The sequence below is a fragment of the Larus michahellis genome, chromosome 2 (genome assembly GCF_964199755.1).
Source record: "Larus michahellis chromosome 2, bLarMic1.1, whole genome shotgun sequence".
Taxonomy (NCBI): Eukaryota; Metazoa; Chordata; class Aves; order Charadriiformes; family Laridae; genus Larus; species Larus michahellis.
Window position 1 is genome coordinate 55,151,491 of NC_133897.1, and position 23,106 is coordinate 55,174,596.

Genomic DNA, 23,106 nt, shown 5'->3' on the forward strand with positions numbered 1-23,106 from the left:
TCATGATGCTGCATAAACTCCTGGGGATCTATTAGATACAAGTAACACATGAACGTGCACGTTAGGTGTGTCCTCCAGTCTGTATCTCAAGAGATCTCTAAGCCCCCCATTGTCAAAGGCTAGAAGAATACGAGAGAAGGATCGCTCTATATGAGGCTGTTATTCTGCTCCCCACACGTCTGTGCTGGCCATTACCAGACTAACGATTTAGGTGGCCTGATGGTTTCAGCCAGTACACAGTTCTTACAGCCTTAATTTAATCATGTGGTAGAGAATACTTAGAAGTTAAACAGTATATAGCCTGTCTAATTTGAACATACAGCATTCACCAAATTGTCTTAGACATCAAACTGGGGAGTTTACAATCATCTGCATTTACTGCTCTGTCAATATCCCCATTTTTGTGCAAGCCTCTAGTCACAGAGCTGCAAGTCCAGCATGTTAAGTGCTTTACAAAGACATATGGGCTGCTTTGGGATTATAAATTTGCTACGCCGGAGATCTCTGAAAGACACCCTCTCCCCCACTGAGGCTGGTAATCGGGCCCATGCTCCAATTTTTGAATCCGCTCTGCCTATATGAAGGCTGCACCAAACCTTTCACAGAAAAATACACCTTTGGAAGGACTTCAAAAGGTAAATACGCTTTCCTTGAGAAGAATGCCACCATCTTAACCTGACCTTTTCCAATGCTTTAGAAATTGGAAAACTTTTTAAAGCCTCCCACCTTTTCCAGCCATTCGCTGCTCCCTCCTTTCCTTCCCTTCCTGCCCTTCCTCCTTCCCTCCCATGCTCCATATATTTCCAGGGGGCTGCCAGCCATCCCATTTCTCCTCCTTTCTTTGATTCTTACAGTGGAGTCTGTATGATTGGAGAGTATCCTACCATAGTCCCTTTTCTGCAGTAGTATGGCCAGAAAAACTGCTGCTCACACAACAATTCTAGATGTTAGAAAGGGACTGGCAAGTGTCCTGGTCTCTGCTACTTCATGTTGAACCCCCACTGACAACCCCTTGTTGCTAAAACATACATATAACTGAGTATCATGGACTTTGCAGACTGGATATGAGAACAAGCTGCTGTTTGGAGTTATTCTGGTTTTAGGATGCTCAGCTTACAGAACGATAAAATATTTCAAATGCTGCTATAAAACCAAGGCTAATTTTGTGATGCAACTTTCTGAAAGCACACACCAGAAAATGATCTTAGGGGGAAAAAAAAAAAAAAAGATAGAAAAAAACCTCCAACCCTGGTTAATGACTGGATCTGTAAAAATATCCTTTACCATATGTATTAGTGTTCCTGCAACTTCCTTCTATAAAAAAACCAAAACCTAGCGCTGCATAAAACATATTGGCATCTTCCACTATCATACTGGTTGAATGAATCCTACCTCAGTAACTTCAGTGCCAACTTCTTTGACAGTATCCTAACACAAAGACAATTTAAAATAATCAAAACCCCAACGAGTAGTGTAAATCCCACTGGTTTTCCCCATAATGCTGCTGCATGGTGTGTGTTCAAGTAATTTACGTGAGCTTCCATCCTGAAAAAAGAGAATCCAAACTTATACCATAAATATGGGTGGAGATACATTACTAGCACAATACACAAAAATCCACCTCACCTCTTCCATTTCGAATGAGTCTGGCAGCTTGCGGTTTAGGTCAGCCACTTTTTTGAGAGTGTGGGTCACAAGCGAAGGTGGCTCCTTTCTTTGCCTGTCTTTGGCAGGCACCTCACACGCAGGAGAAAAGTGGGGCTGTTTTGCAACTAGGTGTGATGAAGCCCAGGCCTTCCCCAGTGGAGTGGGTGGACACTGGGATGCGGGATATGCCAAGGCACCTTTGCCTCTGGGGGTTTGCTCCTGCGTCAGACAGCCCAACGTAACACATGCAGAAAAGCCCGCCTGGACTGTCGCCCTCTCAGCAATATCTACACAAGAACAGAGCTGCCCTTTCCTGCTGGGCAAGTTGGCTTCCCCAGGTGCCAGCAAGCCCTGTTTCAGCAGCACTGTCTGCTGAGAAGCCCTTTTCAGGAGCTGACCGATTCTTCTCCGCTTTGCCCGTGTGACTCCAGGTCCGCTCTTTGCAGCATCCAAGAGGTCAGTCTCATACCCCCCTGCATCCTGTGCTTTGGTCTGTTGGGTGTTGACGTCCGTCAGCAAAGATGAGAGAGCACTGGTTACGTGGTCAAGTACTTCCAGCTGTCGAAAACGTTCTTAAGTTGGGCAGAATGGAAGGCAACATGGTTATTAAAAAATATAATTTGAAATAATAAGGTACAATGATTATTCAAACTTTTCATTGCCAAGAAACATACTACAAAAGTGGCTAATTTTTTCCATTTGCCTCCAGAAGATCCATTCAGGCTACATTACAGACGTCATTGCATAGTTCTTTATATTAGACAAACACTTACGCAATGTTGAATTCGTTGGGTCAAGTGCAGCTGAATAATGCTCTGTGTGAATAAAGGTTACAGAATCCAGCCTGAAATTCTCTGGTTGGCTGGGACAGACTTGGATGCCATTTTTGAGGACTTATTAAAATTCATGGGAATAAAGTTATTAAAAAGGATCTCAAATGTTTGCAGCTGGCAACTGTCCAGGATAACTGCAAAATGCATATAGCCATTAACTGATAAAAATTGATCACGGAAGCTACATTCTCATTTTCATAGCAGCACAAAGCAAAACACTTATCCCCCAGAAACTTATAACTGATGTTGTATAAAGGTTCACAGATATTTTTTTTCATTGCACCAACCTCCTGTAATTTCTGGGTCATTTTTTCCATGGCATAACATCTAAAGAGAAGCAAATAATGTTTTCTCTAGGGGATCCTGGAGTTTTCCATCACTACAACACTATGAAGTTATTTATACAAAGAAACACGTTTGCTTGCATGTTGTGTCTGTACCTATCCTGAGGCAATGAATATGTCACCAGGACTCCTCCTTCCTTGAGAGATTCATTGAGGACAGTAGATGGCAAAATGCTAGCTTTCTTGGCTGCCATTTCTCCTAGAGAGCAGCCAAATTTACTGCATGCAGTCTGCACGCGGCATCACTGACAATTAGACAAGGGGATATTTAACATGGATCTGAGTTGGTCCTTTGCATCGAGGATCAATCCTGTGACATACAATTCCTGATAGTTACTATATCTCAAGAATACTCCTTATCTTCTTTGCCCCCAGACATTGCCATTTTAACACTGGAGGAAAATGTTGCATTTGTTGACGCGTTTTACGATATGGTCAAAGGTTTCACCTGATGCTTAAAGGAGCTGTCTCATCCGTCAGTACACACATTACGCAGTGTTGCATAGTTTCCGTTCGCGTAGGTTTGGGATGTCAGAGTAAACAATTTTTGGTTTTGCACATCCACTGCACTACCACACCCTCTCCATGTAAAGCACATTTTATCCTCAGTATTTCATCTGGCTCCCACTATGTCAGGCCATAAAAATGCCAAGTGCTAATGTCCTTTGACTGACAGTAGCACAACAGCCCAATGCGTCTTTTCATTTGAACCAGAACCAAACTTGCAGCAATTTGAAATAATCTTTACACACTGCTTAGCTTTTGTGAATTATTTCAAAGAGCCTGGGATACCTGAAGAACAAAGCAAACAACAAGAGAAATGATAAATGAACAACATAAAAACCCCTCTGACTCATGTGCAATGTAATAAATACACAGGTTACGAAGAAATTGTCAGGGACAGCCTTGCTTCATGGACTATTTCTCTCCAGGCAAGCAGTCCCTTCAGTTTCTCAGGGTGTTCCCCAAGGATCACGCCTCAAATAGGCAAGAGGCTGATAATATTTCTGTAGTCCCTGCAGCCTGATGCAAAATAGTCTAAATCTGTAGCACAAATGAGTTATTAAAGGGCATAAACAGGGATTCATTTTCACTAGAAACTTCAGCCGAAACAGCAAATGGCTATGCTGTAAACAAGATCAATGAATCTTCAATAGAATCTGTATCTTTTACAGGTCTTCTAATGACTTTATGATCAACCGTTTTATAATGTAGGAGGGGTAGCTCACAGTTTTGTTCCTCCTTCCTTGAATCTGATATTACATAGGCTCACATAGTTATCTTCATGAAAGATTTGGAAAGGCTTCAGCAGGCCCACAGTGGAATGAAGGAACACAGAACATTTCCGCAGCCAGCAAGAAACTTACACTCAACAACTTCTTTTCACAGCAAATGGCAGAATTTGGAAAAAAATCAAAAATTTAAGTGTGAAAAATCAAGACATCTGAAATGGCTCAGTCTTTCTCAGGAAAAGTAAAAATGAAATCTATATATCTCTCCAATGACGTGCGCACCTCGCTCCCAGCTGACCTGTGGTGGTCACAGTACAGCCACGTATCGTGGGAAATGGCGTCTAACTAATGCACTCATCTCACAGAGGAGAGCGAGACTTGAGCTACAGCTCCAGTGAGGGGCTTGCAGCAGCTGAGAAAGACAGAAACGAGAGTGAAAAATCTCCAGAAACAAAACCCCAACCCCGAAGAAGATTTAGATATAGCAGTACGGATAGGTGGCACTGGAACGTGGGTTTTTTTATTATTAAGCATCAGATCGAAACATTTCAACATTTCTGTACTAAAGTGTTCAGAAACTTGACATTTTCAAAGAATTTGGGGAACAACATATTCAGAAATATCATTACTTTTCACATAATGTAATTTCTGATGGTCAAGTGATTGTATTTCTTCAGTTCGGAAGTCAAATTTCACTTGAGGTCAGTAAAATTTTCACCACCTGCAAACGATGGGGATAAGTTTTTCTTCTGGATCTGGCTGAGAAACTGAAAGGGCGACCAACATTTTTGCAAATACACCTTATTTTTGTGAACTGAACCTTTTGAAAACTCTCTCTGCCAATGTGGGGAAACAGGACCCAGTGAAGGGACAACTAATAAATAACTCCATAACAATCCACATGTATTTTAAAAGGTCTAATCAGCAGTGAAGGAGGCCTAGAAAACTATGTTCATCACAAGCAGGGAAGAGCCATACTGAAACAGAAAAGAACTGCACTAGGAAATGAATGAAATATAAAAGTGAAGAGGGATCACTCTGCTATGGAAATCCTTGGTCTCTCTCACCTCCCTCTCCATTTTTCCCTCCAGGTTTCTTGTCTTCCATACTGTACGTACAATGTTTTGCCTTATCTCTCACTTTCTCAGAGTAACACACGTCGACTAAACCAATTTACTTTCTCTGCTGATTCAGAGAATAGGAGAAAGTAAACTGAAAATGAGATAATCTCTCAGGCATTCACTAACTCAGATTAAACAATTTTTTCCTTTTCCATGGTTAGAGACAGATGAGAGGGATTCAGACTGTATTTGCATCGAAACGGTTCAGTGATAATAAACCAACCAGGGTGACAATAACTGAATTCATCCAGCAGGTCTCTAGGAACAGCGGTTCAATACAGTCTTGAAATCTCCAGAGGTGGCACGTGCTCTGCCTCATTTTGGCACTTTTGTTTCAATGCCCTGGTGAAGCAGTCCTCTGACAGTAAGGAGTCTGGAGCTCCCTAAATTGTTCACGGAGAGGTAAATGCTGTGGAACACCTCCAGACCTGAACCTTCTACTTAATTTGCAGAGAAGGGTCTTTTTCTGAGTCATCTTCTGGAGTCCTTCAAAAGCACCTGTTCTCCTCATTGCCGTTACAGGGAACGTAGGCTTCTGCTTTAGAAGAGCTGGCTCACCAGATGCCTGAAGATTTAGGTGCTGTAATAGTACTGAAAGCAGATAGATTAGGTCCTGTTCTAGAGATGCAATCCATTTTAAAATCTAATAAACGTGAATTTGTCACTCTTCCTTCTTGCTGTACCTCACTGCAAAAAATCATTAGACAAGACTGGAAAAAAACAGTTTGCAAACAAATGCTATTTGATGATATTCCTCAGGCATTTCCACACTAAACCCGATGCATCCCTTTTTAGCTGTAAGTCTTCTCCTGGAACACCAGCTGTAGGAAGGTACTTGTGCAAGATTACCTACATGGTCACTGAGACAGACTCTGGCTTCTTCTGAGAGGTGTTTTAACTGGTGTCTGGATGACCATCCGCAGGAGTTGCCTGACTCTCTCCACTTGCTATGGAGATAGAAAGACTCTACAGTGATTACGGCCCTTGAGATGGTGCTTCAGCTAAATGCCTGTGATTTGGTGCAGTGAACCAGGCTGAGGTTAATCACCGCTTATACCGAAATATGTAGTCAGTGAAAAGAGAAGAGGTAAGTATCTCTGGTGGATGAATCCCACCTCTCTCCATTAAACGTTCCCAGCCCTGGCACTTACTTAGGAGGCCTAAGCAGATGGTGTGAAAACCCCCTCCCAAACTGTCAAAAGCAAGATAATGTGCTTTGATGGACATCACACCCACCAAAACAGAAATCCAGATCTTATCTTACTTCACAGCAACTCCCCCGTACAGATAAGCCATTAACACGTACTAAGAGTGCTCCCATTGAGGATGACTGCAGGAGGAGTCATTAAATTCACACCTTGGCTTACCACTGCCTGCCTTCACTGTGCAAACTCCTTCCCTCAGAGGCTCTTTCTCTTCTCTCATTCCCTCCTAGCTCTCTACCTTCTTCCCTGAGGTTTCCATCCACCATCCTCTCATACTGATTATCTCTGATTCCTCTCTCCCTCTCTCTCAGAAGAGTTACAGAGAGAGAAAGGAAGTGAGAGCTGAGAAACCTGTTTGATGTGTCAGTTTGCTGTAAATATTGAAATGTGTGCATGGGGCTTGCTATAAAAAAAAAAAAAGGGGGGGGGAGAGAGAAAAACACATTTTTCACAATGCTCTGACATTTCTGTTTCAATTCTCATTCCATCCATACTGCTTCCTTGGTGTAATTCTAAACGGGGGAATGCACGGGCTATGTGAGAGATCCTGCTTTGCTGAGCATCTTAAGTAAACAGAAGATTTCAAGATCCATCTGTCTATCCTGTGCAGCAAACGTGAGGGGAAATGATGTCAAAATTGGACTTTTCAGATGGGTGATACACCAGCAAATTAACAATGCTGTTTTAATGCAGATATATCTTTAGGGTGAGTACCTTGTATTCATTTCTCAAGTGCAAAAGACACAAAACGAGAACTAAAACCATCTAAATGAATAAAAATCAAGACTGTGTGCCTTAAATGGTGTGATTTTATTGCACTTAAAATACAATCCTCATCTACATTTTAGGGCGTATTTGAACCATAAAACTGCTGGGTTTTAGTTAGGGATTTTTGGGTCTGATGCACAAGCTCTGGCAGCTCTAATCACGGCAAGTTAAAAACTTGTCATCTGCTTGCCACGTCTCCCTGTCAGAGGGGTCCTGCTTTCACCAAGGGGAAAAGGGAATGCAAGCCCACGTCTGGCCTGGCTGAATTCAACATCCTGTGCATCAGCTTACACCACCAATGGTGGTGGGTACATGTTGCCAGTGAAGTCGCTGGGGCAATAGACCCATGTTCATTTATGCAGCCTCTGTGACACCAACAACAATCTGATGGTGGGGTAGGTCTTAGAGTGAGGGGACAGGCAGTTATGTTTTAAAATGCCATAAGTTGGTAGCTCTTGCACTCAAATCAGAGTCCAGAGCTGAGGAGAGGTAAACTGTATTTCAGTCACATTAGGAATCATCATTGCCACAAAAGCATATATGAGGATTTTTGATGTCTCCTGAATACACGTCCCTTTTTCATGCATTTTTTTTCATAAGCCTCTTCTTTCCTATCCTCACAGTCCCCCCTGCTATTTATTTTACCTCCTGGCTAAAATTCCTCCTTTTGTCAAAATATCTCCCCTTACCATATAAGTTTGGTCTCTCAATGTCCATCCGCTGCTTTTGAGCTTCCAAAAACACTCGGATATTGATCCCTTTTGCTACAGAAGCACCACTGAGGAATCGAGGAGGGATTTTAGTGCAGACATCAGGTTCTTCTGTGCCAAACCCCAAATCAAGAAGAATCTCCACGGGATCCTTTTCCCAGAGCGCCAGCCATTCAGTGATGCTGTGGCGAAAACATCAGGATTATTTACACCACTGTCTTAGTACCACTTTTCTCTTGCAGTAGCTATCATATGGTCTTGTTTTTGTTAAATAATTCTCTTCCCTTTTTCTCCCCTCTTGTGGAGACTACTGCTTAAGTGCAAGTAGTCATTTTTGCTCACATTGCTAAGAGATTAACACACGTTCCTATCCCCAAAGGAATTTGGTGGCACGGGATCTAGATAGCTTAGCAAAGGGAACATTAATAAAAGGTGTAGGTTCACAGCTCTGTGGGCTCACTTCTCTCTAGGCACAATGCAGACAAGGCACGCTGCATCTGCCGTAAGACCTCGCAGACTTTTACCTTCCAGTGGATTCAAAAGTTTCAAGCCACTGCAGTTCCAGGTAGGTTTCTTTTTTTACTGGTACAAACGCATTTGATATCAGACACCTGTTATTAAGATGGTCATTTTGATCTTGTTAAAATAAGCGAGGAGACGCCTTTTACAAACTAAGGCCTTGAACTGCTTATTGAAAGTTTTACTCACATTTTTTGATCTCTAAATGGGCTATTTCCTTGTATTCCTAGCTTGAAATACACAGCAATAACTAACCTCTGGGGTGCACTGGTGAGCGAGTGGGAAGAACTGAGACTGTTGCATCTTGACATAACCGGACTTTCTGAACGCTTTTGCAGGGACCTGATTGGAAAAAAGCAACAATGAAATGTGTTTACTCATGTGCTCCTCTGGGATGTCATTATGATTTTTTTCCTAGAGTAAACATTTGCATTTTGTCTTGGTTTATAGCGATACATAATAGCAATGCCTTAGAAGAAGAGTCGTCGTAAGAGTGTGGCAATACGCTTATTCTCAAGAACAGTATGTTACAGTAGGTGTGAGAACGTAGGTGTGAGGTACCAGTAAATGCTAATTATAAAGGTGGCAGAATGGCTCACTTTTGACAGATGGTGAATCTTTGGGGAACCTTTAGGGAGCACGGTTTCTCTAGCCACCTACTTCAGAAGATATAATTGCTCTTAACAAAGTTTTGGAGAGACAAGGCACAATGAGTTGCAGCAGCAGGAGTGGCACCTGAGAATAATTCTGCGCTTTGCTTCTCGTTGTGTTTGTATCCGCTAATCTACAGAGAAATAACTGCTTTTCAGAGCCTGCTCACTGCAAAAGGAACATCCTGCAGCATGGTAGCCTTTCTCAATAGGTAAGGCGACATGCTTTCATTACACTCAAGCTTAACTTTACCTACTCATACCTATCAAGATGAGTAGCAAATGTTTATATACAGTAGAAGCATTGCCTTGATCATTTTCTTTTATCATTGCAGGTTATCCATCAGCTCACATCTTTAACAGGCCTTTAGGGACAGGAAGATTTTTGAACTAACACAAAACCCTAAAATTCCTCCTTTTGTCATAAAGAAAAGGAAGGAAAATAGAATTTATACTAGATCTCTATGGTATCTTGACACCTACCTCCTGTCGCTTTGCACAGTCTTTTGTACCATTTCTGGTACTAGCACGGAAACTGCAAACAAGAAGAAATAAAAATAATTTGTTTTCTTACCTTTTTTTTTCCTCCCCTCAAAACAGAAATGTGTCAAACTAGCAAAAAGACCAAAAGACTGATGGCATTGTATAAGGAAACATTTTAGCCCGAGTGGCAAATTTGCAGAACAATACCATTGTGGGAAGCTCAACTCATAGTATGTGTTAGTCATCAATAAATGCAATACATGTCAAAAAGATGGGGAAAAAAGGTGCCTATATATTTCATAAACCGGTAGCTGTACACTCTAAGCCCCTGATATTTAAAAGTAAGCACTATGAATCGGGCTTCACTGTCTGCTGCAGAGCCATTGGAGATAAACATACAGCTAATATTATGAAAATAACTTTCAATCCCTGCCTTTAGAGTAAAAAAATACAACTAAAATATATTAATTTAAATTCTTATGCCAGCACATGCTGGCACAACTTTTTTTGGCATAACAGTTTTTCAGGTGTAATTAACTGGGATGTTGTAAGTATTTTACTATTGATTTCTCTGGGCTTTGCATCATGCTCTAAATGTGTTTGAGAGGAGTGAGACAGTTGTGGGACAACTGCAAGAGTTACTGGAAGGGAAAAATATTTGTCCAAGAACTGCTAACATTGTTCACTGGACTCCAAGTGTGCTACACCTACGAGCTGTAAGATGCACTTCTCATCATTTCACGGTGATGAAATGGGAGTAAGTCAGATGCAAATACGCAGTGCCTGTAGCTGTCACTTCCCCTCCTAACACTGAAATAACACATTTGTTGATCCTCTGAAAGCTGGGGTAGCGTTTGCCTCAGAGCACAGTAGACATCCTTCTGCATTCCACAAGATGAATATTTTTTTTGTCCAGCTTTTAGTTTTCTTTTCTATTTAACAAAATTGTGTCAATAAAGAAGGAGAAAACATCCTTTCATGTTCTCTACTGGATTATTCTTCCGCTCCTAAATTCTAACACAAGCTTCTTCTGGCTTACTCCGTACAAGGATATCCATCCAAATTGAGAACATAAAGGTTACTGACATCCTGTAATTTGCTGTGATAACATAAACCAGACTTTCTAGCAGCAAACTGAGCATAATTTGAATAAGAATCAGCAACTTATTGTGTACCATTTCCTACTCACATGCCAACAGAAGCTGTAGATTCACTATAAAAATGCTTGAGAATGTAAAAAATAAGATCTGAAAGTGAGAGTTAATACAATTTTTCCCTAGCAGCACGTAGGCACTCCTCTCTGCAACAAAACATTATACCACAAACTGGCTGCTGCTGTGATTTCCTCAATACTTAATATTGTCAGGACTGAATGAACACAAGTGCTGCCAAATTAAAAACCTAGCACCGAGAAACACTGACCAGGGTGTTACGTAAATAATTTAATGATGAGAAACCCAGTGTTTCTAGGAGATGTAGGAAGTAGTAAGTCACCAAAAAATCCAGGGCTGAGACTCATGATCAAATGGGCAGTAGGTTATTGCAAGTTGAGTGAGAGGCAGTGGCTGGTGTAGCTGTACTCTCAAAGCAGATAAACCCTGGGTATGATGCCTTAACTATCTTTTGCTGTAGGTTAAAATAAGTTGAATTATCCCATATTGCTGTGGGTCAAGAACATGTCAACATACCATTACCAAGGCTGAGCCATCCCAGTGACAGTAAACAAAATTTGCACTTAGTGCAAGACGGGCCATTTCACTCATGGTTAGAGTCTCCACTTCTTTCTCCAATGAGAAGACTGTCATGAGAAGTTCCTCATTACAGACCTTGACATTTTGAACTATTAGAGATTGTTTCCTCCATATTTAAGAGGTCACAGATATAGTAGTGGGGAGGGCACAGAATTTACATTTCCTGATCTGTGTATTTTGTTCCTGACACTAGAAACACTGAATCTCATTACCAAACTGGAAGATACTTTGGGGGAAATAATGCCCTTTAGAAATCTGTCAGAAAACCTCATGAAAACAAACAAACAAACAAAAATTACTTTGTAAACCAACTGTGGTGCTAATTGGTGCTCTGTTTACTGCACATCTAAGTATATCTTTGCTTATGAATAATATATTTTGCTAAGCAAAATATGGCCACTGATACTTGAGGGAAGATAAGGCATTTTAGCCTGAGTAATCTCTGATTAACAGGAGACAAGATTAAATCACATGTTGTTGAACTGCATCTTTTACTTGTGAGCCCAATAAACAAAAAGAGTAGATATAGAAGCACTGGTAAATAATATTTTGGGCTTCCAAAAGCACTAGAAATGTGGACGTTTTCAGGAATATGTGAGGAGCTGTGAGGTGATTTGGGCTTCTGTCTCCTTTCATAAAAAAAAAAAAAAGTCTCTGAATTCACTACATTCAGCAGATCAGGAAAGTAGGCGAGAACAGAAAGAAGTTCTACATTCAGGTCAGGCAGAATTTTAGTCATCTGAAACTCTTGTACCCTAACTCCCAGATCACTGTGCAAATCTCTCCTGGAAACCTCCACTTCTTCAATAGAAGAAAATAAAACTACAACAACAGAAAAGGTGAACCTAAGACTTTTCTATTGAAGAACCCATGAGAATCTTCTCGTTACAACTCCAAACAGAGGAAAAAATACATGTATATCCATGAATATAATCTTTTTCCCAATAGCTCCCCCACAGAGGTCTGTGATGCTTGATATTTTGTAGCGAAGCAGTCCCTATTAGAAATGGCAAATGATGTTCTGTCTTACCTGCCTGCTCTTGGCCTTGTGGTTTAACCCCTCTTATAGATAGGCTGTAAGACACCAAAAAAAAAAACCCCAAACAAAAAAAAAAAACCATGAAAAAAAGACAAAGAAATTAAATCCCCCTGAAGAACGGCTGCTCTTTCCTGAGAAGAGACGAGGTCTGGGAGGCAGCCTGGTGGGCAGGCACAGCACAAAGCACTCAGGGCCCTGATGAGCTGAGTGGGGATGGCTGGTAGAAAAACAGAGCCATAGGCTGTCTGCGAACATCACCTACTTTCTCCTCAACATACATCGGCCTCTGTTAAGTGTTGAGACTCAAATCTTGTGTTTGTGCTTCAGGCAAAGACCGTGAAATTTTAGCATTCTGCATGAGTAAAGTCTGTCACTTCTGAACTTAAATTTTACTAAGAATCTAATTAAATCAGCTTATCAGGGGCAGGAGTGAGAGAAATGGAAGCAAAAGCCTTTTCAATGCGTCACATAAGACGCAGCTGTATGATAGTTCTCAGCTGATCTGTGTCTACATGGTGACATGGTAATTATTAATGACACCAGTGATAATAGCCAGCCCTGCAATGCAAAAGTTTGGCTGACTTAAGCTTACCCTGCCGCTGGAAAATGCTGCTACGACTGTTACATAAGATTACTGCTATTTTTTGCTCCTCACCATACCTCCAAACATCATTCCTAAGGCTGTGACTTTTTTTTGTTTGTTTGTTTCTCTGGCACAACCCTGCCTCTAACCATATCCACTTCAGCTGCATTTGCTTAAGCAGTGAATACATGAAGTCATAGTGAAGAGTTCGTGAGAAATACCAGTCTTTCAGGCTTTGTTTTTATCCCGAAGAAGGACAAAAAGTTGAAAAAATCAGAATTTGTGTAAACAAAATACATTCAAGTTTAAGTAAGCTCAACGTTAAACTATATTTCCCTACAGTAGCACACTGCCTCACAGAGTTGTAGGTACGTGTAACTGCAGTTTGCACCATAAATCACACCATGTGGTAGGCTGCATCTCCCTTGGGACACCCAGCATTGTGAAATTCCCATGATGTAGCAGACAGCTTGATCAGAAGGATATCCAGACACATGATGGGAAACACTATCCTTCAAAGAATACCATGGAACTGAATTGAGCACTGAGATACGTTTCTCATGAGGTGCTGGGTCATGAGCAAGACGTGTCAGTTCAGACTGAAGACTTGTGAAAGAGTATTTTGATGCAGTTCAATAAAATAAAAAGCTCATTCTTAGGTTGAAATCAGCCAAAGCAAAATACTTTGTTCCGAATTTTCAAGGGTCACAATTTTCCTACAGGAAACTTTAGTGTTGCAGACATTCCTATTGGGGAAATCAGGCAACGAATAATTGAGTAATAATGTGATCCAAACTTACAAAACACAATAATTCAACCAGTGATGAATATTTTCTTCTATAGAGTCTTCTAAAAATAAAAAGTTGAGCACTTAAGTAAAGTATTGCCAGATCACTTTATAGCAATTAACCACCTCATTGTACTTCATTTTTGGTGAATTCTGGAATGCATAAGAAGGTCTAGTAATTTCCATTAGTAATCTGAGGGCTTTTTTCAACCAAATTTGGAAAGCAAGATAAAATCCTGAATTATTCATTTGTCTCTATTCCAATTGTCCATATTCTGGAAGTATCTACTGGTCCTAATGAAAATGGAAAACTAGCTTTTATGATTCTGCATGAATGCATCCTGATGCACAGTTCCTGCATAGCTTGGAATGGGAGAGGCAGTCCGCTTTTGTACACAGGAAGAATTATTGCATCCTTTTTACCAACCAGGGTAAACACAGCACAAGCGATCAACCTTGTTTGCCCAAGGCCATGCAGGACACCTGCAGCAAAACCAGGTACAGATCCCAGCTCTCCTGCCTTTACATTCAGTTTTTCAACCTGAAGGTAAGCAAAGATGGCTCAGAAGTAATCAGCTTGTTGCTGAAAAATATGACGGGCAGGCTTCTTTTCCTTCAGGTTCAACTGAAGCCACTGAGACCATCAGTTTAAGGAGCCACCTTGCTCTTGTGACAGAGGATAGAGGGAAGTTCTGATCTGCAAGATGGCTCAGTTGGACATAAGATAAAGCGGGAGGCATTCTCATTGAATAATCACGATTCAATGGTTAGTACACAAAAACACCACTGACATTGCCCTCAGTCACCACGGGATGCTGAGAATCTGCAGAATCCTTTTTTCCAGTCTTACCAAGCAGTGGTGGTCTATCACTTCTGATAGCGGAGAGTCTTCATCTAGGTACATCCGTGGTGCTCTGCTGCACAACAGAATCCCTCCCTTGTCCACCTCACATCTACGGCCGATCCATTGGCCTGGATCTGATGCCATGTCACAAAGCAAGTCTGAAAACTGAAGAAAAAGATCTCCTGCCCTTACTTATTGTAAAGTTTCAGCAGCAGTTTTAGAGCTCATCAGCCACTAGACATCTTCTTTGCCCATCATATAGGTTTTTTTTACAAAGCCAACCACCAATGATCAGTGTGGGAAAAAAATTGCTTTCCTGTCCCTTTAGAGAATGTTCTTGGGACAAATAAACCAGGATACTCAACGTTCTTTGAAATCACTTAGATTTTTAGTTGTAGTTTGTCATTTGTCTTTGGGTTGGTACACACACTGATTTCTATTTTTACTTTTTAGGAGACCTTGAGACTAATAAAAAGCCGTGAGTAAAAGCCTGAAGGAACAGGCTGGCAATCTCCTTTGTGCAGACAATGGGATATATAGCATGAACCGTGTTTCTGAATCCTTTGGCAGAGGGAGTCCAGAGTCTCATCTACTTTCTGTGGCCTCTCAAAGTCCTTTCAGTCAGAGCACTGCAGTTACTCATGAACGGTAAGAAAATACCTGTCACTGCATTCGGACAAAGAAAAAAACCTTCAAGGAAATGGAGCCTCCCATCTGTCAGGGAAGTTGCCAGAAGTGCCTGAGCAACAGAAGGACATCAAAGAAAGGGCAGTAGTGGTTTTCGGGAGTAAAGGCGCAGAGTGAGGCGGAAGGACCATTTTTTCATTTTAGGATGACTCACAGCGGAGGAGACGCAGTGACACACCTTCTCAGCGTTAGAAGTCAAAGTTTAGAACTAGTTTAATTGAAATTAGCTCATTTCCCAGATGAGTAATGCACCAGCCTGATTCTCCATTGCCTGATGACTTGCACAGCCATTTACAGCAGGGCACAATGGGGGTAAGATGCTACAATGGGACTGAACTGTAAATGACACAACATGAAGGGCAATAAAGAGTTTGGCCCCAGATGTGGGAAGTACAGAGGTAACTTCCATTACATTTAATTAGTACTATCACCATTAATTTCCTGTGCATAGACAGCAGAAGACATCCTTTTGATTTCAAATTAATTAACACATAATGATTAATCTGATAGGGTACATCTTTTCAGACAAGAGTGTCCTCTTGATCACAGTTTGGGTGCCAGCACCACTCATCATCTGTGTGTTTTAATTTCTAACTGCTCTCCAGAAGCAAATTTAGCTCTGCAAATCTGTCGATGGAATGAATGACTGGCTGGTTTCCATGTTCTGTGTGTTTTGTTCATTTGATAACACACTGAGAACATCTTGGAAATATCTTTTTTTTTTTTCTTCTCCCCCTCCCCTCCAAGGAGGTTTCAAGGTAGGAATTGAGGGCTCTGCATCAGCGAGAAATTTACAGAAGCTTTCTACTACTGAATGCAAGAAGTGAAAAGTTTCTAAAAATTGAAAAACACATAAACAGTTTATGGCAGGTTCCCAGACAGATTTGTCTCACTTCGGTTGCCAGCATTTAACAGACCCATTCTCCTTGCCACCAACTACAGTAAAGTGTGTTTGTTTCACTGAAATAGGATCTTGAACTTCATCAGCTTCACACCGTATTCCTCACGCTGTATGATACCTACTGGATAGCGCTGTTAATATTACTCTTCGCTTTCCATTTGTCAAGTGATTACTCAATCACACTTGGTTAATATTTATCCACTTTCTTTTGACGTTTATGAATGCAAACATCTCCATATCCAGGTGCACCAATACTTGAGTAGACAGCGCATGGTTAGCTTTAATATTGAGAAATATGCAACTAAACTTGTAGTTATACAGGTATGAATTAGGAGGCAGCAGCAGCAAATCTCAGATACTTTGACTTAAGGCAGCCGTTAAATTCCCAAGACATTCCATTTCCATACAGAAAAGTATTTGAGCATATTTATGGTGACCAGGCTGTTTCAGTGTGACAGCAGAACACTAAGTATGCTTTTGCAATAAAGAACAGAGAAAAAAAAAATAAAATGCTTTTCTCAGATCCTATGAGAAGTTTTTCCAATATCAACTCTATGAACTCATATATATATAGTTTCTGAATCAATTACTGCATTTAATTAACCATAAAAAAAAGAAAAATATTGGAGAAAACCAAAGAAGAAGTTCCTTCATACTATTACTGCGGAGTCATTTATGTGGTACAGTTGTGTTTGGCATTCTGACTTAGCTACACTTTTATGGCAACTCCATCAAGGAGAAAGCTCATGGTATATATCTACCCATCTCTGCTCCAGTAAACAAGAAGGGAGATGAAGCTAGGACAGTGCCTTCAAGCAGGAACAATCATAATTTCTGGTCCGTAGTATTCGCTCTTTTCAGTTGCCATTTACTGAGACAAACCACTGCTTGAAGACCGAGGACTCTTGTTTTCTGTTTGTCTTACTAGAAGCAAAAGGAGATGACAAAAATCTTTTCAGTCTTCAAATTTAGTCCCTGACTTCGGGCAGCTAACTGAAGCTGAGGTCCCCTTTCCCTGCCCATCAACCTGAGACTCGTTAAGCACACTGAAATCCTAGCTACTGTAGGAAGATACTCATTTATTTTGTCTCTTCAGCATGCCTGCCATTTGCATTGAAAGAAATGAAGGACACTCAGTTTGATATTCAAAGCACCCCTGGAACACCCATGTGAAAACTCACAAGTGAAGTGACTCCAGGCAATGAAGCTTTTCTGGAAGCGCACCAGGTTGTGAAAGCTTGTAATAATACTTCAAGCCTTCTCATATGTTAATATAAATTTGGGTAGGTTTCTATCTGTGTGAAGCCTTTGGTAAAATTCCTGCTTGAAGGCCACGATATCAACTTGTACTGCTCTTTTGAAAGTAGAAGTCCTAGGGCTGGTTGAGACAATCAGCGTTGCTCACTGTGAATAATGGAATTGGAAGCTGATGGTGCGTCATGCTGCATTTTTCTTCACAATGTGAGCTCACTCTTAATTGAGAAGAAACGTAAGAGATAACACTAAATAACAATGGCTAAAGATGTTTCCATTTGAAACAGCATAAGACTGTGCTGAAAAGGGAGAGAAAGAGCTGTATTTTAAGCCTCCCAGATACATAAGGGAAAGCACATAAATTCAGTGCATACGTTGTCACAAGCAAGGAAACAAAACAACAGTGAAAATAGTAACAGCAGCGATAATTTTGCGTTACGCTCAGTTTGAGTCTGGTCCTTTTGCTAAAAAACATACCCTGGCTGGACTACAGAGACAGTCTATGAAGCTATGAAAAGATCAAAGCTTTTTGAATCTGGAATTAAGCTCTTTTAACTGGAATTAAAACCAGAAATTAAAAAAAAAAAAAATTATTTATTTCCTACAACATATACAACAGATCAGAAGAGGGGGGGGGGGAAAAAAAGTTTTCTAAAATTTTTAACCACTACAATGAAAAAAATTGATAAGCTCCAACCTGTATGGCTTGATCCAGCTGTTTATATAATGGAATAGTTGCAGGCTGGTGCATCTGCGCCTCTGCTCTGCCACAGACTCAAAGTCTGAATAACCGGAGGACAAGAACTGGTGTTCTTGGCTTGGCTTTCCACCCCCATTATTTATTTCTTTTTCAAAGATAACAGGAAGGGCAAGGAAAGGCTCTTTGCCAAGAAGTGGTGTTTAAGTTGACAGTTTGGACTGATCGTTTTTTGCTAAGCCTCTGCGTAAAGGGAAAGCAGAAATCAGGACTAGTCTAGTTTTTAACAATGGGAACTCTAGAAAAAGACAGGATGGGAAAGAGAGGGTGGAGGAGTGAGGGCAGTGATAACTGAAACAGGGGAAAAAAAAAAAAAAGAAAAAAAAATCCAGAAGTTGCTTTGGTTGCCTCCATTTCCAAGAAATATGTTGCTGTCCCTTTAACTCCGTATCCCTCTTTGGCATATGTACCAGGGAAGGATTACACTTTACTAAGGAAGTAATGCAAACTTGTCTTCATTTGGTTACCATGGATATGGCACTATGTGAGACAAAGCCTCCCATTTGCATTGCAAACAACCAGGAGCAGTGAAGGACACCCAACTTGATATTCCGGCCACAGATTGTCCCAGGTTCTTCCTCGTGACTGATCACAAGTAAAACAACCACCAGCTTTGGGTCTGCACTTGGTACCAAGAGAACAAGGGTAAGGGATGTTGCATTTCAGATGAAGAAGGAAGAGGCAGAATCACACACATCTGCAGCACAAATGCCATTTCTTTTGCTACCTGGTGTGAAATAGCTAACGGATAGGTATGGCGATCATTTAGCTTTCCAGCTTTTCCCTCCTGGGGTACTAGAGCTGAATCAATATGTTGGTAATCTGGAATAAGTGATTTCCACAAACACTGGAATGGAATAGGAAGCGGCCAAGCTTTATGATTGCTGGGCTTTTATGCAACAGTTTTTATCTAGCTGAGTGTCCTCTTCATTCTGCAGAAGTACTATATAAAGTACCTTAATTTTATACAAAATCCAGTTAAATGAGCAAGATGAACAGTCCCCTAAGCAGACCTAGTGGGAACCAGCACAGTACAGTTAGTAGCAAAGAGGGAAATTGTCTTGTTTCCCTAAAACAAATTGCAGATGATTGTTTGTCTATTAGATTGCTAGATTGTCAGTAATTCTTTTTTATTGCTTTAAGCTCTGCCAGATATATAGTCACACATCATTTTTATTTCAACTGACATGGAACACAAATGGTATGACCCTGCTTCTATGGACAGAAATGGCCAAATTGCCACCGGTTTGAGTGGAAAAAGAACCGGATCCCAAGTAGTTAGCCCACATCCATGAATTGAGGGTTTTCTTTCCAAGGGATCTTAGGCACAGATTAACCAGAACAGTAGATCAGACATTTGGCAAAAACATTGTTTCCTCCCTTAGCACTGGACTAGGCCAGTCCCTGATGGGGCCAGGGCAACTACATCATTCCAGGATACTCTTCTTTGCTCCCCACTTCAGGAGAGTGGCCCGCAGCTGGTCACAGGACACCAGCACCACCTAAGCAGCTTTCCTTTGATAAGAAAGGTGCATCCAGATCTCCCTCTGTCCTTACACCAGCGTTCTCTGTGGGTATGGAGGAATAATTAGGACCACCAACCCTTCCGTTGCTCACCAAAGGGTCCAAAAAATTATAGTTTTGCACCAGTATAATCCCACTCACATCAGTGGATTTGTTTCCTGCTTATGCCTGCGAGCGAGAGAAGCATCAGTCCCAGATGTGTTTGCCTCTTCCCTTTCTTCTAAAGCAAGCAGCTGACACCATGCCTAGCCCCCGAACGCATTTTCTGACACTGTGCCCATGGGGAGCTCAAGCCCACTGCCGTCATGCCCCTGAGCAAACATCATGAGCAAAGAACCGGGAGCTTTGCAGGAGGGTTAAGTTCCCTCTTTGCTCTGCTGTCCCACCTCAGCACCTTCCTTGAACTCTCGTTCAGACCCCATAGTGGCACGGTAATATGCTCCCTTGACACCGGTTTTAGAGGCGCACAGCAGCATCACCAGACCAAGACCTTCACAAACCCTGAGGATTATTTCAGACATTTCCAGCAGCCCTAATGCAAGTTAATTACTGACGGGACAGAATCTGCTAGGTGCTTCAGGAAATGTTCTGCTGAGGAGAGCGACAGGGAAAGGGGCAAGTGTTAAACACAGAAATACCACCCCAGCCCTGTGGTGCCTGTGTAAGCACCACCAGACTTATATGCATACATTTCAGTCTTTTCCTACCCTTTCGGAGCACCCAGCAATGAAATATAGCCCTGCGTCTACTCTTTCCTCCTCCCTCCCCGCACCAGCCCACAAAGCAGGTCAAGAAGGGAGAGGGAGGAGGGTGAGACTTGAAATGGGAGCAAATACCTGGACCAGGAGCTCTCTCTGCGTGCCTCCGACAGCTCTCCAGGGCTTCCCGGTCCTCAGCCTCCCCTTGCAGTGGTGCAGAACGGGGACGTGTTGCCCATGGGCTGCTCTTAGTGCTCTTCCACATGCACCCCGCTGCAGCAACAAGAAAGCATGGAAAACGCCGGTGCCCGCCTGTCCTATCAGGCCAAAGCAGATGCAAACCCTGACCATTACATAGGTCTCCTTGAAAGCAGAACTTAGCATTTCATTTACTTTTAGTCCCAGCCTCCTGCCCTGTAGGATCCTTCCCTTCCTCTGCAACAAAATTGATTACAAACAGTTTTCTTGGCATTTCTTTAAGAAATTAGTGCACCAGCCAGTAAAGATGCAGTGAGGCAGGCGGGATGGTAAGTCTCGTGAATGACAAAATGACTCAGAGTGCATAATCTATGAAAAGCACTGTCCTCGCTAATGTCTGAAAATAAATTTGGGCTCATTCCTCCAATCAATAGGTCTGTTCCCTCTGCATGTTCAGTCCTCTGTTTATTTTAGTAAAAAACTTTTTGTTGCTTTAATTCTATTAATTCTGCACAACGACAAGAGGGATGGGAAAAGCAGCATTCCCTTCCTCCTCACATCAGCACGACCGCAAATTCTATATGGTAACACTGAAACTATAAATGGTAGATATCCTGCTATTTCCACTGGTTTCAAGGGAGTTACAGACAGATATCCCAGAAGAGGTAAATGGCCTGCTATTTTTATTTTCAGCATTGTCAGAGCCAGGAATAACTCACCCTGACTCTTACGGACAAGGATAAATTTGCAGAACTGGAATTTAGAACATTTTTTTTTTTGCTCTTGATAAAACTAGGATCTTTAAGTCATAAAGGATATAGCAATAGTTAAGTGTATTGCCCCTTGTCATTCTTACAGGGCTCTTTTCAAAGCATAGCATCAGTGCAAACTATTTTTATATCCGTTGCTATTTATAACAACACAGTTCAAGTGGAATCTGGTTCTCACCAACCTTTATATCCCTACCCCACCCTCACATATGAGCTCAGACTTCTTATTTGATGACAACAGTTCAAAAAACCAGTGCTGATTATGGGATGGGAAAGCATTTCACTAGCATCTCATGTAATGTCCTAACGTGAAGAAGCAGACACTGATTCTGCTGGCTTGTAGCTAGTCATACCCGATTTTGCCATAATTTTGGAACAGATTTGGTTAGCTTTAGGTTTAGTTCACAAGCAGCCTGGCTGACTTCAGTCAGAAGCTAGCATGTTTGGTATGTGTCAGCATAGAAGGAAAGAAATTAGATAAGGCTGACCTGATCTTAAAGGTCTTTTCTGACCTAAATGATTCTATGATTTTATGATTCCTATCTCAGATCAGAGATACTACATGTTCACCAGAATTTCTCTAACAACTGTTTAACGATAATTAATCCCCTCTTCCTCTCTTCAGTGCAAAGTTTCAACTGATTTTCCTTTCATATGGAAGTAGACAGGTTTTGCCCCAGATTACTCCTGATTTAACTGGCAGTCACTTTAGGTCTAGTTCTGAGACCACAAAAGTAAATTGAAAATTACCTGCTGAGAATGTGGTTCAGGCTTCATCCCCACCAAACTCTGCTAGCCACCATGAACATTAATTTCCCCCTCTGTGAACTGGCACAGGAAACCCTGAGGGCAAACATTTTACTTTTCTGTGTTGATAAGAGTATGCTTTGCATACCAGGGGCGGGCGGGGGGGGGGACGGACAACAGTAAGTATGTGTAATCTTTTGTGCTGTAGGCCAGATTTTATGTCCTTTAGTCAAACAGAGATGTCATTTAAACAATTGCTAATCCTATCTCTATGTCTGAGAAAACAAAGAGTATAGTCGATAAGTCAATAACTTAATCTGATTTTATATGGACCAGTAAAACTACATGGCTCAATATCTTAGATAGTGGTATCATTAGACACTGTATATTTAATTACTCAGTGACATAAGCTTCAAGCTTTAGCTGCTGGAAATGGCATTGTCCCATGCACATGGAGTAATATAGTATGAGACACAGTCCTGCTATGATAGACACTCCTTCCTTCTCTGCTAAATGCCTTTTCATGCAGTGGAACAGCAGAAAAGGAATTTTGTCCTCCAAAGATACTCCCCTTGGCATCACCCTTCTGCCAGCAGTGCTTGTCTGGGGTAGGCTTACAATACAAAGCAGCTTTGATAAAGAATAAGGGAAAGTAAACAAGGCTTACCTTGGCCAGCATGGGTACCACAGAGCATGCTCTAATGTTCCTTCAGAAGCCAGAGAATGGATGGGTGAGACTCCAGCAGCTCTCCCATCTCAGCTCAACAGCTCTGAAAACCTCTTGCAGCTTTCCCGTTCCTAAAGGAGAGAGGACAAACATTTGCCTAACCTGGGCTGATATTTTCATAATCTCCACCCTTTCACGCCAAAAAGAAACCTGTTTTTTCAAATGCGCTTTGTCTACTCTGTGTCACGTAAGTGTTTCCAAGAATAGACGCGTTCAGGAAGTTTTGTATTGTTGAGCTTTTTCTTAAAGTGGTGTGGGAAGTTGACGTGGCGCAGATTTTAGGGCCGGCAAGACCTGTTGTGTTGATACCACAAGGGTATGAGAGTC

At 41.5% G+C, this 23,106-nt stretch overlaps 1 protein-coding gene across 11 annotated transcripts in view; it reads right to left on the reverse strand.

Moving 5' to 3' along the window:
- Nucleotides 1-23,106, reverse strand: part of ITPRID1 (ITPR interacting domain containing 1) — a 67,414-nt gene that overhangs the window by 26,973 nt on the left and 17,335 nt on the right. For 3 of the 11 annotated variants that reach the window (XM_074575518.1, XM_074575520.1, XM_074575517.1), the window contains exons 5-10: nucleotides 22,720-22,850; nucleotides 20,476-20,610; nucleotides 9,513-9,564; nucleotides 8,635-8,721; nucleotides 7,840-8,042; nucleotides 1,627-2,219 (exon numbers count right to left, since the gene is read on the reverse strand). In XM_074575518.1, coding sequence (XP_074431619.1) covers nucleotides 1,627-2,219; nucleotides 7,840-8,042; nucleotides 8,635-8,721; nucleotides 9,513-9,564; nucleotides 20,476-20,610; nucleotides 22,720-22,747 — 1,098 coding nt within the window. In that variant the 5' untranslated portion in view covers nucleotides 22,748-22,850. Of the gene's footprint in view, nucleotides 1-1,626; nucleotides 2,220-7,839; nucleotides 8,043-8,634; nucleotides 8,722-9,512; nucleotides 9,565-12,293; nucleotides 12,477-14,522; nucleotides 14,582-18,055; nucleotides 18,143-20,475; nucleotides 20,775-22,719; nucleotides 22,917-23,106 lie in introns of those variants that run through there. The other 8 variants (XM_074575519.1, XM_074575525.1, XM_074575524.1 and 5 more) reach the window with 8 other exon arrangements.